The sequence below is a fragment of the Barbatula barbatula genome (genome assembly GCF_947034865.1).
Source record: "Barbatula barbatula genome assembly, chromosome: 18".
Lineage (NCBI taxonomy): Eukaryota > Metazoa > Chordata > Actinopteri > Cypriniformes > Nemacheilidae > Barbatula > Barbatula barbatula.
In genome coordinates this window covers 20636534-20651931 of record NC_136781.1, presented here as the reverse complement: position 1 = coordinate 20651931, position 15398 = coordinate 20636534, and the positions used below count along the sequence as shown (strand labels likewise).

The 15398-nt window shown below is 40.1% G+C and overlaps 1 protein-coding gene across 1 annotated transcript; it reads left to right on the top strand.

The window, feature by feature from the left end:
* The first annotated feature begins 1141 nt into the window (after positions 1 to 1141).
* On the top strand, positions 1142 to 13023 carry neurl1b (neuralized E3 ubiquitin protein ligase 1B). The gene is made up of 5 exons (XM_079479738.1): positions 1142 to 1345; positions 4779 to 5345; positions 8228 to 8953; positions 9708 to 9830; positions 10173 to 13023. Exons 1-5 carry the CDS (start codon positions 1315 to 1317, stop codon positions 10418 to 10420), a joined length of 1695 nt encoding a protein of 564 aa, XP_079335864.1. The 5' UTR covers positions 1142 to 1314; the 3' UTR covers positions 10421 to 13023.
* Positions 13024 to 15398: the final 2375 nt, after the last annotated feature.

Sequence of the window (15398 nt, the reverse complement as noted above, 5' to 3'; positions counted from 1 at the left end):
CGGAAATGGCCAAAGAGTTCCTATCGCATCAACCAAAGCTAAAAGTCAATCCTAAATGATTTGACATTGTTTCAAATGTATGGCTATGAAATGAAGATGTTAACGTCTGAATGGTCACACCAGGTGACACACTGTGTAGAATGTGAGGATGGACTCATTGGAGTGGATTTGGGGCAGACGTGGGTTGGCCGGCGGCCGGCAATCATGGGCTGGGTCTGTTTGGACAGAGCTCCTCAGAGACGGCTACAGTTCATAAGACAGGAAGCAGCTTGCTGAAGGATCCCAGCGGTCAAGGTTGTGAAGAAAGAGGATGGGGGCTGGGCCGGACAGGGGATTTCCTCACAAGGGCTTGTGTCATTTTCAAAAATACCCACAATTATTCCAAACGGTTTACCGTAGTCATGAAATGTGAAGCTAATGATTAACTTTTAATGATTTGTTTTGTCTTTAATGCCTCGAGAAAGTCTACTTTTTACAGTTTACGTGTTATTGTAATTATCTTAAAAATAAAACAATTAAATATGAGATCACGATAGCTATTTTACCTTATTTAGTTGCAACATATAACACACTTTCAAAATGTACCATGGTAATGCCACATGAAGAGTATCATGTACAGCAACAGAAAAATTATTGTACAAGTGTGGTAAACATGTTATGTGGTGAGACAATAAGGAATATGTGGTTCGACTAAAAACATAAAATGATGGCTACCATGGTTAAATTCAAATGAATTCATGTGTTGCCTGCTTTACACGGGAAGTATTATGAGTTTTCTCGAAGAAAGCTGTCAAAATCTAATTTGTAGCATCGCGTCACATAATTTCAATCTTGGAATAACGCAATAAAGGGCGCGCGCCCCGGTGGACGCGTTTCTTGCGTACTGGATGCGCGGTTTTAATTGTGACGATAGGAACACTCGCGTCGGGAGAGCGTCTATAGCTCTTTCTTTCAGCGATATCATTTATTCACTTTCGCTCCGTGACGCCCAGCTGTTTGCAAACGAGAGATTGCGTCTCCGCACTTGGCACTAGTAATGTCACATCCCGCGCTCCCAGCGTCGGACGCGTTTTACGTTGAGCGCGTGCGGGGAGGGTTCAGCTGGCCAATGCGCCAATAGACGTTAACGGCTTAAAGAGCCGCTTCAGTGTGCATGATGGGATGAAGACACCGCAACTGTCGGACAATTCGTTAACACGTAGAGATCTCACACAGCTACCACTGCGAGAATAGTCGGAACATCTGATAATAAATGGACAGACCAGCAGCTTTCGCGATTCACTTGTCACCAAGCAGGAGGAATTATTGGAAGTAATGGGGAATACAACACCCAAACCATTATTAGGTAGGATGTAGCTTGTTTGTGCTTAAAGCTGATTTGTCCGATAACATAAATACATAGTTTTATAGCATTGCATACGGATACAAATGGTTTCAATTCCTTATGTACAGTGCAACACGGCCGTGCTTTATTATGCGTCCGAACTATATTGGGCTTCAGCGCGCGCTGCGTAGGAGTGAGAAGATGACGGGTGATGTTCAAGTTGCAAATGTGTCATTGATGAAATATATTCTGCTTATTAGGCATAACTTAACCAGTATTGGTTACATTTTCGTTTTGTGTTCATGTTGAGTTGCGTTGGGCAGATAAGGCATAGTGAACATTTGGAGAGGAAAGCAAGGACTGAATGTGTGGAGAAGGTTTAGCTTCTTTGGGTTTGGATAGTCCTTATGTGGCTGTATTTACGCTTCTATTCTCTGATAATAAACAGATTTATGAGCCCTCGTGAAAGAGTTCATGCAGATGATTGACCGTAAGTGCTACAGAAGATGAAGAGCTATCTGTGGGAAAAGCTGTAGCTTAGTGCATCTTACAGTGCATCTTATTTGCTTTCATGCATCTCTATCTCCAGACTTGTCTGAAGCATACCATATGGATACATCATTTCCATTCAGAGCCTACATTTATCTTTCTGGTCTGGTGTTAGTTCACACTCTGCTGAATGTTGGAGCATAATATGCGTTTCATGGCAGTGAAGATCATTTACCTGTCCTGAGAATTCTTTGTTTTGATATTTAAAGATCAAGCTCTATCCGGTATCCATTATAGGATCCTATCTCATTGTGTGCTTAATCCCCACCCTCCAGTAACCAGTTTTGCCCACAGCGATCACATTGAACTGCCTCTGTTCTGTCATGGACTTTATAAATGCACAACTTACATGACTGCATTTAAAATAAGCAGACACGTTCGACGGCATACAATGAGGCATTGGAGATAGGCTTACTGTTTACTGTTTCAGCTTTAGAAAGCTGTCATGATGATAGGGCGTGTCATTGAATGGATACGATGTTGGAACAGGTAACACTACATTTTTAAACACTTCTGGAACATGAATACGTTTGTTATGTGCCTGACACGTGTGCTGTGCACATCTCTGACCAGAAGGATTGGAAAGTTATGGATGGTGTGCTCTGAGGTTTTATTGAAATGTCTGTGACAGAGTTAACTTAATAAAAAAACAAATCACAACCATTACTGATAAAAACAGATGTGGGTTTCAATACAGTTATAATAAATGAAAGACGTAATAATAATAATAATGGTGTAATAGATTTTTTTATACATATATGTATATTATTTGTTTTGGGGGGGTTTAGACATATAAATTATTTTGTTTTACGTTAACATGGATTGTGACCGTGATAGACTCCATTTTTAGCCATTTAGAAAATCTTTTGGTGAGTTTCGAAACATGCCAAATAGATGCTGACTGCTTTTTGTGAAACTAACTTTTTTGTGTCATTGTTAAGTTTTTGTACATTTTATATTCTATGAAATTAGAACCATAATATTTCAATGTGATCGTTATAAATACTGTATGAGTGTAGCAGTGTTGTGGTACTTAGCTAATTTAATTAGTCATATAGCTGTTCATTATAATATATTTTAATGTATAACCTTTACAGCTTAATTTGGAAGGAACACAAGCGTGGACTAAAACTTGGGTCGCCCAAAGCGCTGTTCATGGAATGTGCCCACTTGGCTATTGGCGCCAACAGCATAAGCTATTCTTTAAACTGTAAAAGTTTTCAGATTTGATCTATAAGGGTCATCTCACATCATCTGCTGTTGTTCTTGTAGGTGGTGTGTTTGTGGTTCTTTGCTGATGTCCAGTGGCTCAGGCTACAGACTTCAGACATTGTTTAGTAACGAGTGGTGAACAACTGTTGCATGGACAGAGCTGTGGACTCGTGTGTGTGTGTGCTGGAGATAGGAGTCAAGTGACCAGACAGTTTTATTGTCATTAGCCTGATTGGATGGTCCAGGCCTATATTTGGAACCCATGAAAAAGCAGACCGTGCTTCACCAGTGGAGTTTATGGCTCTCATCTCTCCTTGAGCCTGTACACAAATCAGCAGAGAGCTCCTTTAATCACAGCCTGTGAAGAGGTGACTCTCTAGTATTTTATGACTTCTGCCTTACATCTGTTTATGAAAGAGACTCTTAGACTGCAGCCTTGCTATTCTGGACCGGCCACAAACTAAAGCAGTTAAGTGCTATTGAAAGGAAAAGGCAAGCATGAATGGAAACTGGTTATATTTCTTTTACATCCTTGTTGGTGTGCCTTTATCCTTCATGAAACGTGAACATTTATCAATATCAAAATGACAGTACGTATGCCCAGAACATGTACCAAAATTCTGACAACATTAAACAACAGATGCTGCAGATGTTTTTTGTGTATTATACCTGGGTCTGTTTGAATACTCGATTCCAATTGGCTGAAAGGTGTGCATTAAAACGGTGTAATGTACCGGTAGTTCTAGTCAGTTTAAATTAGTCGAAAAAATAACTGTCATTTTCACCTGTCTGATCAAATATTTCCCTGTAAACATCAATAACAGCTTTAATTTGGCAAATTACCATGGTATAAATCGGATAATCCACTAGCTTTTCATCAAATCGCTATATTGAATGTAGGAGGAAATGCTAAAGTAAATCAAAAAACGTGGCAACTCTATGACGTTTAATAATTGAATTGGCTTCTAAAGGTAAAGGTATTATAATGTTGATATATTTAATCCCACAATATTGCAATGGGCAAACAAATCACATTCCTAATAAAAGAAATGTGTGTATTTATCAAAATGAAAATACATATTTTTATAATGATGTATTTATACAATCCTAAAATAGGAAAATAGGCTTCACTTGCAAATTACAATTTTCACTTTTGGTTTTATTTTTCCAAGGTGGGATTCATTCAGTTTGATTATGACTGTGCTAGATCAGGTTTAGGTTGTTTGCTTGTGAAGTGCTATTTCAGAAGCATTCATCTCTCATTTCAAGCGCTGAAAAAACTGCACAAAAGATTTACTGCTGTTGATGTGGTCTGCTTTGATGCCGGCAGGTCTGTCAACACTGTCAGTATCATATTATTTACTGTTGCTGTTTTTATACTGCTTATTATATACCGTTTCCTGGAATAAGGCCTTTTCAGTGCCCTTGAGAGATGAATATTGTAAAAAAACAGGGCCTTTCAAAGGGCATCATGGATGCAAAAAAATCTGGCCTTTTGGACAAAAGAGTTAGTGTTTTTACATCACAACATGTCTTTAAGATAATTTAAACTTTTATCATATGTCTAATTTTCAAAGTGGTCTTGCTTTTTGTCTAATAGTAAAGAACTTGCCATGTGAATCAAATTTGCTGTTGTATGCATTACAACACTGTTTTGATGTTTCTGATGTGCTGTGATGTTTTGCTCCAACAGATGCCAGTCGACAGCCCCGCCCAGTGGCCAGCAGGCAGTACTGCACTATTACCAACAGTGGAGCGGATCGCCGCACATCTGCACCACCGATCGGCATCGAGTCGCCCCGTTTTCACCCCCACGCCAAGGGCAAGAGCATTCGGCTGGATGCCCAACTGCGACGGGCCACTCGGAAGAACAGCTTCTGCAATGGCATCACCTTCAGCCAGCGACCCGTGCGCTTGTACGAGAAGGTGCGTTTGCGCCTCTCGGGAGTTCACACAGGCTGGAGCGGGGCTCTTCGCTTCGGTTTCACCAGCTTAGACCCCAGCGAGCTCACCCTGGCAGACATACCCAAGTATGCCTGTCCGGACCTGGTGACTCGGCCTGGATACTGGGCCAAGGCGCTGCCCGAGAGGCTGGCCATGCGGGACAATGTTCTGGCCTTCTGGGCTGACCGCCATGGCCGGGTCTTCTACAGTATCAATGACGGGGAGCCCATTCTCTTCCACTGCGGTCTAAGTGTTGCTTGCCCAGTCTGGGCAATCATTGATATCTATGGAATCACACAGGAGGTTACACTGCTGGGTAAGTCCTCAGATCAGAGAGTCCTCAACTGGTCTGGTCACAATATGAAACTTTGCACATTACTTGTGTTATGGTGAACAATTCATCTGTGCAAGTGTGTCTACCTTCAATTGTCTACTTGTTGGTTGTTGGGCGGTCAGTTAATACAATCTTGCATGCATTGCATCTTTGATTGTGCGCAGAGCACCTTCTTAAGCTTAGCAGGGAGGTCCTACAGATTTGCGGTATGTCGCAAGTTTTCATAAACTTTAGCAGCTCCAAGTGATGAGGCCAGGGGACACCAATTGATGCATTTGTTAAATCTCACTATGACACATGGCTTTCCTCTAAGATAACAGCGAAGGTAGATTCATTCTAGGATAGGCCGTAGACCTATAGACGGTCGTAAGAAAACGGTAAACCTTGTTCTGTCATGAGATCACCAATTGCTGCTGCCGTGTTAATGGTGAGGAGTTGCCATCAAGACACAAGTGTTTGCAAGCCTGCAGGATACATACCTTAAATGTGGTAAAGTGTAGTGTACTGTACACTAGGGCTTGAATGAAAGAACTAGCAGACTCATTTCAAGAGCTCATTTTAGCACTGATTAGATAGCAGCCTCACAGTTTTGTTGGAACTACGTCCAAGGGGCCCCGTGATAGCACCAAAGGGCCGAATGCCAAAGAAACAGTCATCATGAGCAGGGTGCAACCCTGACCGACTGATTCAACTGAATCTCACACACTAGATGAACCCCAGTAGCTCAGCCTAAAGAAGTATTCCTCTCTCTCTATTGTTCTCTCTAAGCTTTCCTACTGCCTTGCTCTTTCCAGTACTCAAGGACTTTGTTTACCTTCTATCTGATGAGATCACTGACCATGTTTGGTCAATGCTACCGTGTATTCACAGAGAAAGGCTGCCAGCCCTTCAGAACAGTTGACCAGATCCAGACCTATAGACATGTTTTGTCTGGGTTGTCAGTCAGGTTGTTTGTATCATGAGGACGGACGGACAGATTCATTGGCTGTTTACATGCACCCATTTTTGTCAGTCCGAATGAATTCAATCTGATTGCAGATCATTTCAGTGCTGTTTTTATGCCGCCGAAATGTTGCAATACAATTCAGAAACTTGTTTACATGTACATGAAATATATTCCGAACCAAAATTCTGCGCAAGCACCCAGCTAGGGTTGCCAGACTTGCATAACAAATCCAGTCCAATGGCTATTCAGAACGATCCAAAAACTAGCTCAAATGACCTCGCATAGGCCAAATATCAACATCTGATGAACAACATTATTCCTCTTTAACATTTTGTTAAGCTTCATAAAGGCTTTTCAGTCCAATTGAGTAATCAATCCGATTACAAGTGGATTATTTGGTTGCATGTAAGATATTGAAATGGCATGAGCATAAGACAATTCTGTCTTAAAATAAAGATTTGATTTTCATAATTTTTTTTCCTTCATGTGTTTCAAAACCCGTATTTGACTATTCTTTTCAGTAAAACACCAAAGAAAATATTTTGTTAAATGTCTTTTAATACAATGGAAGTCAATGGTGTTCAATGTTATTATTTCAAAATATCTTCTTTTATGTCCTGCAGAAGAAAGTTTGGAATGACAATTTTTAAACAAATTACAACCTTAAACTGTTTCCCAATTAATACAATTTGTATTTGATTTCTTTCTACGTCCAAAAGTGGATCAAACTTAATATATGAGTATTGCGTAGCTGTCTTTGGAGTGTAAATTAAAACAGCTTCGGGAAGAATTTAAGGAAGTTTGGCAAGAAATGACACGACACATGAAGAAAGTTTATTAAGTCAGAGCCAAGAGAATCGTGCTGAGGTCAAAAACCACAGAAGATTAAAGCTGCCATAACTCAGACAATTTCTGTATATCTCATGTTAATCTTGAGTACTTACAGAATAGTATTGAACCCTTCAAATATCTGCAAAGTCCTTATTGTAATCACATTCATAAAAGACAGATACAGCTGTACGATTATTTCCGAAAACATGCGACGCCTGTGTGGGGGAGGAGGCGGAACTAAAGCAGGTGCTCATTGCCAAAAAAACACAGACATCAGTTTCACTTACCACGTGCGGTTCATGTCCAGAATCTTTTAGCGCTAGGACCGCCGCTCCATCTATCAGTTTCAATTGATCTCCAAATCCAGCGTTTAAATCCACCGTTTATATTACATTCATCACCTAAATGCAGTGAACAAACAACACAGCTGAACTTTGTAAACATAGTGCTCTCTCTCTGTCTCTCCTGCACACAAGTGAAAGTGACTTGTGCGCATGTTCCTTCTCCCGCTCTCCAGGGTTGATGCGTGGGCGTACCGCATGATTTTCTGGGAGAATTGTCCAATAAGGAACTTAGAAAAGTTGTTACGTAACAATTTTTCATGTTCGAAAAAACAGTTTGAAACCTGTATGAACACTGGGGGAGTCTATCGAGCACAGCAATACTACGCACTACGTCCAACTCGTTTTTTGACAAGATGACCATGTTAAGGATGAGAAGACAACACTTTTAACATTGTAAAGAAGTCAGAATGCACGACACACCGTTGCACCACCACTTTAACTAAATATTAATAACTGATAAAACTCTACCTTTTTCCTGTGGACATTTTGTTCCTTTTTGCATTTGTTTTGTGTATTAGAATACGAATGCACATTAATTGAACCTGAGGGCATTTAAAGCAAATATTGTGCAAATATGCTCTCCGGACATAACTTTTGGTCACTAAAACATTAGTTTAGTTTTTTATCCAAGACTCTTATCCAAGAAACAGTTCTGCATCACATTTAGATTTGGGATGTTCTTGTGAAGGCACACTTCCACAAACTTTTGTTATTAGGTCACTGATCTCTCTATTTTCTTTTAGAGAGCACGTTTGCTGAGAGCGTGGCCACAGGGTGTCTGAGTACCGCTCGACTCAGCGCATATCTTCCCCAGAGCAACCACGACTCGGCCAATTACAGCAACAACCAGCTAGAGACCAACCAGGCCGCCGCCGCCAAGATCGCCACACTGCAACTCAGCAGGTACAACCAGCTCAACCCGTGCTGCTCCACCTCTTCTACGGCTTCATCGTCCAACGCCTCCACCACCCAGAGAGCAATCAGAGGGCTGTCCTCACCCCTTGACACTGACCTGCATTTTCATCCTGTCCGAGGTCCAGACGTCGTGCTCTCTAACGACCGCACAGTAGCGTGCACGCACTTTCTGGACAACAGCAGGACGTTGATGTTCAGCGACAGGCCCGTCCGGGTGGGCGAGACGCTGTATGTGGAGGTGGGCCATCTTGGCTTGCCGTACTTTGGGGCACTTCTGTTTGGTATGACCTCGTGCGATCCTGGCACCCTCAATGCTGGCGAGCTTCCAGCCGACCCGGAAGTGCTTCTGGACCGTAAGGAGTACTGGGTGGTGTACAGGGGCTTTCCTGTGCCGACGGCAGGCGACGTGCTCAGCTTTACCCTTCTGGCCAACGGCGAGGTACATCACGGGGTTAACGGAGGGGCACGTGGCCGTCTATTGTGTGTCGACTCCTCTCAGGTTCTTTGGGCTTTCTTCACACTACATGGGGCCGTGAACCGACTCAGGATATTAGGTAAAAACAAACGATTATTATTCTGCTGTGTTATTGAACCGCTATGTTGTTCTTGTGATATGCTATATGGAAAAGTGAATAAACTGTTATTGTGTGGTAAAAGGGTCTTTACACTAGCAATCAAATATTTGAAGTAATAGCCAAAGTTTGTCCAAACATTCGATTGTTAGTGTATGTTTTGTTAAATCACATATCAATTAACTTTAAGAACGTAGTCAGGTTCATATGAGTTGTATAAATATTTTCAATATTTTGCATTACTTTTTCATTCAGATTTATTGCTTTTAAAAATATAGCACTCTTCCAAATTTGCATTGATGCAAAGAAGAATACAAAAAATAAACAATGTAGGACAAACTTAAGACAAATCAAAAACAAATATAGAAAAAATGGTATACATGGTATTAGCACTAACAACTGAGGAAAATGTATTTAGTATCTTATCAGTCGGACTGTCAGACATATCATGAAATTATTAGAACAAATGACATCATTTACCACCACAACTGTACAATGACCCAAATGTGTATGAGACAAAGAAAGTGAGAGCTAGCTATATTTCAACATAAGGTTGGAAAAATAGATCACACCCAGGGTAAGGAATATATTTCAGTGTACGACCTACAAATCCTTAGGGCTTCAGGATGGTACTTGTGTTTCAAAAGTCTCTTTTTATGGCTGTAATCTCTTCAATTGGTGTATGCTTTCTTCTTTAATAATTTGAATCATGTTTATTACTGTTTGTGTCCAAAAGGAACAATTCAGTCCAGCCCATCCAGCTGCTCATCGCCATCTCAGGGATCAACACCTGATGACAGTGACTCTGATCTTGCCTTCAGTGTCAACAGATCCTCATCGGCCTCTGAATCTTCTCTAGGTGAGTCTTAATAAGCACACACTCTGTTCATACTGATATTGTGTCTCACAGAAACAGCTCTTTAAGGAACAGTGCACCCAAAAATCGACTCGTACACTCCCTTACACACCCTCATATCGTTCCCACGATACCTTGAAGGATCTCTAAAATATTGTTTTTATAAAAAGTATATATTAATGAATTTTCCAGTATTGCTTGAATACTGAACGAAACCATTTTTAATATATGTGTTTTCTTAAGAATCATTATCTGAATAATATTTATATTATATAAATCGATCAAATAATATTTTTCATATTATAGAACAGATTGTGTGATCATTTTGGATGTGTGTCTTCTCAGTGACGGCCCCCAGCTCTCCTCTCAGTCCGCCGGTCTCACCAACCCTCTCCTCATCAGACGCACCCTTGAGCATCAAGATCAATGAGTGTACAGTGTGCTTTGATCATGAGGTGGACACCGTCATTTACACGTGTGGGCACATGTGTCTGTGTAATGACTGCGGGCTGAGGCTCAAGAGACAGATTAATGCTTGCTGTCCCATCTGTCGCAGACCCATAAAGGACGTCATCAAAACGTACAGGCCATGAAAGGACTATATTGTGCAAACTTGTATTTAAGAACTTGCGTATGTAGCTTGGATTTGTGTAGCATCAAGCTCTTTCCGTAGTTCTCTCACCTCGTATTCAAACAAGGATAATCTAAGACTAAGAAGGCATGACTGATGGGAAAAGATTCAATATTTTAGTGCCTTTTATAGTGTTCCTAAAGCAGCACTCATTGAATTAGACAATCATATCTGGAATGTTTTGTATTGGTGTGAATTAAGAAATTCTCAGAGGGAGATATGTGTAACAGTAATAAACAGGGCTACAAGTGGGGTATATATATTATTTTAAAGAAAAATGTATGGTTTGACCTTTTAATTGCTTTGTATATTGACTGTTGGTTTTGATCATTCGTTGCACTTATCAACACAAAACAGAGATTCATTCTCAGATTTGTACGTGCAGGACTACATTTAACAAAGAACAAAACAATCTTGTCTGTATAATAGAGTGGTGTGGTATTTATCCTTTCATGTTTGAAAAATAAGTCAAACATTGGCATTTTCTAGTAAACATTTTGTCCAACGAACCGCTAAAGAATTAAGTTAAATCACAGAAAAAAATGATTTACATGAAGAAACTGCACACATGACAAAACATTCTAATCATTGTGAAGAGTGAAACATGATAACTTTTCACTTTCAGCATTAGAAAAAAGGGAACTAAAAAGAAGTTAGACCTACAGTGTATTGGCTGATCATGAGCATCTTCAGATGGAGGTGCTTGACAATTCACTGCAGGCATTACAGGCTTACAGACGTGGCACAAAACTCCCTGACTGTTGTGATGAAAGGAATAGTCAGAATCATGTTTTCTACTTGAGATCTGGACCAAACAGAAATGATTAATCTTATTTTGTTACCAAGATCTACACATGCATCTAATAGTGCCAAAAATATCATCAGTAAAATAGCTGACAAACCTAAATTAGATTTCAACTAAAGACCATCTGGCCACCAGATTTGAAGATTTAAACTGGGAAATTCAGGTACTGAAATTCAAGGTCCTATCTCAGTCTCACTACCATACACTGGCATGCATCAGGGTTCAGTGCTGGGTCCACATGCAATCTCATTTTCCACAAGACTTTTACAGTTAATTCTCTTAACTATTACCTGAATTTATCTTTTTGCAGTTAGTCTAAAGATGACTTTACAGACCAGTGCTTGGAGTAGCAAAGATTTGCTTTTGATGATATGGTAGTGGTCCTTCCCACAAAACAAATCAAAATAATGTTCACTATATCTCCTTACTGGACATCACATCAATTGCATGAGGCATGCCGATAAGCATCATGTGCAAATAATGTTTTGGAAAATATAAGTAATATCTTAAACTGTAAGTAAATATCTACTCCGGTATCAAAAGGGTAAGATGTAACACTACTTTTATATAAAGTAATACGATTTTAATATGTTACACCCAACACTTAACAGCACTTCTGTTTTAGCATCAGTCTGTCTGAAGATGACTTAATGACAATGCATCATTCTCAAACCTTATATGGAATAATTTACCTCACAGCCTAATATTCCTCATATGGTCTCATAAGAGATGCATTTATGCCCAGAACAAACATCCTTTGACAGTCAACGACTGTAAAGCTGTTGTATGTCACGACTTCAGCAGATGGACCCCAATGGGCAATTTGTGTGTCATCTGCTTCCTCCCTTTAAAACAGTAAAAGATGTTGACTTTTCACGTCTCTTAGAGGAACCCATTTGAACCACATTATGTATTTAGAGAATACCTAAAAGTTTAAATTGTAGATAAGAGCACAAATGTGATATTACCATGTTTTGAGACAGATTGAGCATTCATTACCGTATGAGACTCCGTCAGTTCTCCACACGGAATAAGGCCTATATATCTTACTGCAGAAGAGCAGTCGTAAGCGGCACCGTTTGACAGATACAAACATTCAGTAATATGAACAATCATAGGGTTGGTTAAATGATTTAAATCGGCATGTACAGTACTCACTGGTGTAGGCTCATCTGGATTAATAACTGCTCTTGCCATGGCTGTCTAGAGAAATGTAATGAAACTGTCAAATCTTACTGTACACACAATACTTTATATAAAGTGCTTAAAAAAGATGTTTACAAAATGTAAAAACATGTTATAAGCAGTGGATTTAAACTCACCGACTGAAAAGAGCAGCAGAATAATTCTTGCCATCGTGATTTTGAGATGATCGATATCAATGGTTTCTTCCGCACCAGATTTGATTGTTTTATCAGTCTTTGTCAGATGACGTCACACTTGCGAGAATCGAAGTGCATTATGGGTATTGCCGCCATTTGTAAGGTATCAACGGCGAGATGTTCTATCCTCTTCATTAAATTTCGCTTCATATCAGAGATAAAGTGGTACGTCCTTGTTTTCATATTATAATATGTTGTAATACCAAGACACACATAGAAACAGCCGAAAGCTTCACCACTAGCAAAGATTTTTTTAGGTTTCCCACTTGGAAGAAAGATTACTGACAGCATGTAACAACACATTCTGTTTTGCATTTTAAAACTGATTTTTAACCCAGTGCTGCTTTACTAATAAAGTATGTAGAATGGAATTTTCATAAATTTGTTTTTGATTGTTATCAGCATTACTTGACAGCCAAATTAATTACAGAAAATGTTGAACAAAAATCAATGGTAGAAATCAATGGTAGACAAATACATATAATTAATTATTAGTAAATGTCTGTTTTTATACAGTAAAGAACGTAGTAATATCCAAAAATGAGGTTGGAGGCAGCAATGCCGGGACACTAGACTACTTAATGGCCAGGTAGTATGGATCTGGGTTGTTAATGAATGACAATTTATAAAAGTTATGGTTCCTGACATCTTTGGTGAGATTATTTTGTAACCGTATGTACTTGATTTACATCTACATTTAGTCATTTAGCAGATGCTTTTATCCAAGGCGACTTTTACTCAAGTCAACTTTATTTATATAGTGCTTTTTACAATTTTCATTGTTACAAAGCAGCTGTACAAGAAAACATTGACTATAAGCAAAACATATAAGGTTATACAAGTCAAAAACGCAGGTCAAATATCAGACAGACTTTTATGTTTTATATCTTCGATGCACTCTGCTAATTTGGATAGCTGGGAGGAATTATCTGGTCTTGATGAGATATATAACTGAGTATCATCTACATAGCAGAGGAAGCTAATTTCATGTTTTATTATAAAGTTTCCAATGGGTAGCATGTATATGGAGAATAGCAAGGGTCCTAAACGGGTCCCTGAGGTAATCCATAATTTACTTGCGTTAGATTTGATGATTCCCCATTTAAATGGACAAATTGATGTCTGTCTGATAAGTAAGATCTGAACCAATGTAGTGCCTGTCCCTCAATACAGGTATAATTGTGCAAGCGAAGTATGCTATGGTCTACAGTATCGAACGCAGCACTAAGGTCAAGCAGGAATAGGAATGACATGTTATTCCTTTATCTGATGCTATAAGCAGGTTTAACAAGCACAGTTTCAGTCCTATGATGAGGTCCATTATTTTGTAAGAAAGAGCACAACTGATTGAACATTACTTTTTCTAGTATTTTTGAAAGGTAAGGGAGATTGAAATCGGTGTATAGTTTTCTAGTTCACTGGGGTCTAAGTCCCCCTAGCATGATGCTGCCACCACCATGCTTCACTGTAGTGATGGTATTGGCCAGGTGATGAGCGGTGCCTGGTTTCCTACAGACAAGAGTTCAATCTTTGTTTCATCAGACCAGAGAATTTTGTTTCTCATGGTCTGAGATTCCTTCAGGTGCCTTTTGGCAAACTCCAGGCGGGCTGTGAAGTGCCTTTTACTGAGGAGTGGCTTCCGTCTGGCCACTCTGTCATACAGGCCTGATTGGTGGAGTGCTGCAGAGATGGTTGTTCTTCTGGAAGGTTCTCCTCTCTCCACAGAGACATGCTGGAGCTCTGTCAGGGTGACCATTGGGTTCTTGGTCACCTCCCTGTCTAAGGCCCTTCTCCCCCGATCGTTCAGTTTGGCGGCCAGCTCTAGGAAGAGTCCTGACTGTTCCAAACTTCTTCCATTTACGGATGATGGAGGCCACTTTGCTCATTGGGACCTTCAATGCTGCAGAATGCTGTTTCTGTACCCTTCCCCAAATCTGTGCCTCGATACAATACTGTCTCGGTGATCTACAGACAATTCCTTAGACTTCATGACTTGGTTTGTGCTCTGACATGCACTGTTAACTGTGGGACCTTATATAGACAGGTGTGTGGCTTTCCAAATCATGTCCAATCAACTGATTTTACCACAGGTGGACTCCAATCAAGTTGTTGAAACATCTCAAGGAAGATCAGTGGAAACAGGATGCACCTAAGCTCAATTTTGAGCGTCATGGCAAAGGCTGTGAATACTTATGTACATGTGCTTTTTGTCGTTTTTTATTACATTTGGAAAGATTTCAAACAAACTTCTTTCACGTTGTCATTATGGGGTATTGTTTGTAGAATTTTGAGGAAGATAATGAATTGAATCCATTATGGAATAAGGCTGTAAGATGACAAAATGTGCAAAAAGTGAAGCACTGTGAATACTTTCCGGATGCACTGCATGTCATGAACGTCTAGGGTGCTTGGCTGTAACCCTGTTCCCTGAAAAAGCGGGAACAGGATGCTGTGTTTCAAATGCTATGGGAGAACTTCTTTGTTTCGACCGGTTGTGACGCACGTGTGTCAGACAGGCCCATAATGTTTTGGCTTTAAATAACTAAAATTACACCAGCACCTGCAGGTTACAAATACGTGTGGCGCAAACGCATCTTCAGGTTCCAACTTTGTCTGAAAGGACGTCCGGCACGCCTACAGTGCGGCATTGAGGTGCAGCATCTCATTCCCGCTTTTTCAAGTGGAAAAAGGGTTACAGCCAAGTAACCCGAGATGTTCCCTATCAAAAGCTACTCTTGATGCTTCGTTTCAAA

Coding starts and splice junctions, on each gene's coding strand:
- neurl1b (XM_079479738.1), top strand. CDS start 1,315: ATGGGGAATACAACACCCAAACCATTATTAG. Junction 1,346..4,778: donor AACACCCAAACCATTATTAG/GTAGGATGTAGC, acceptor TTGCTCCAACAG/ATGCCAGTCGACAGCCCCGC. Junction 9,831..10,172: donor GGCCTCTGAATCTTCTCTAG/GTGAGTCTTAAT, acceptor GTGTCTTCTCAG/TGACGGCCCCCAGCTCTCCT.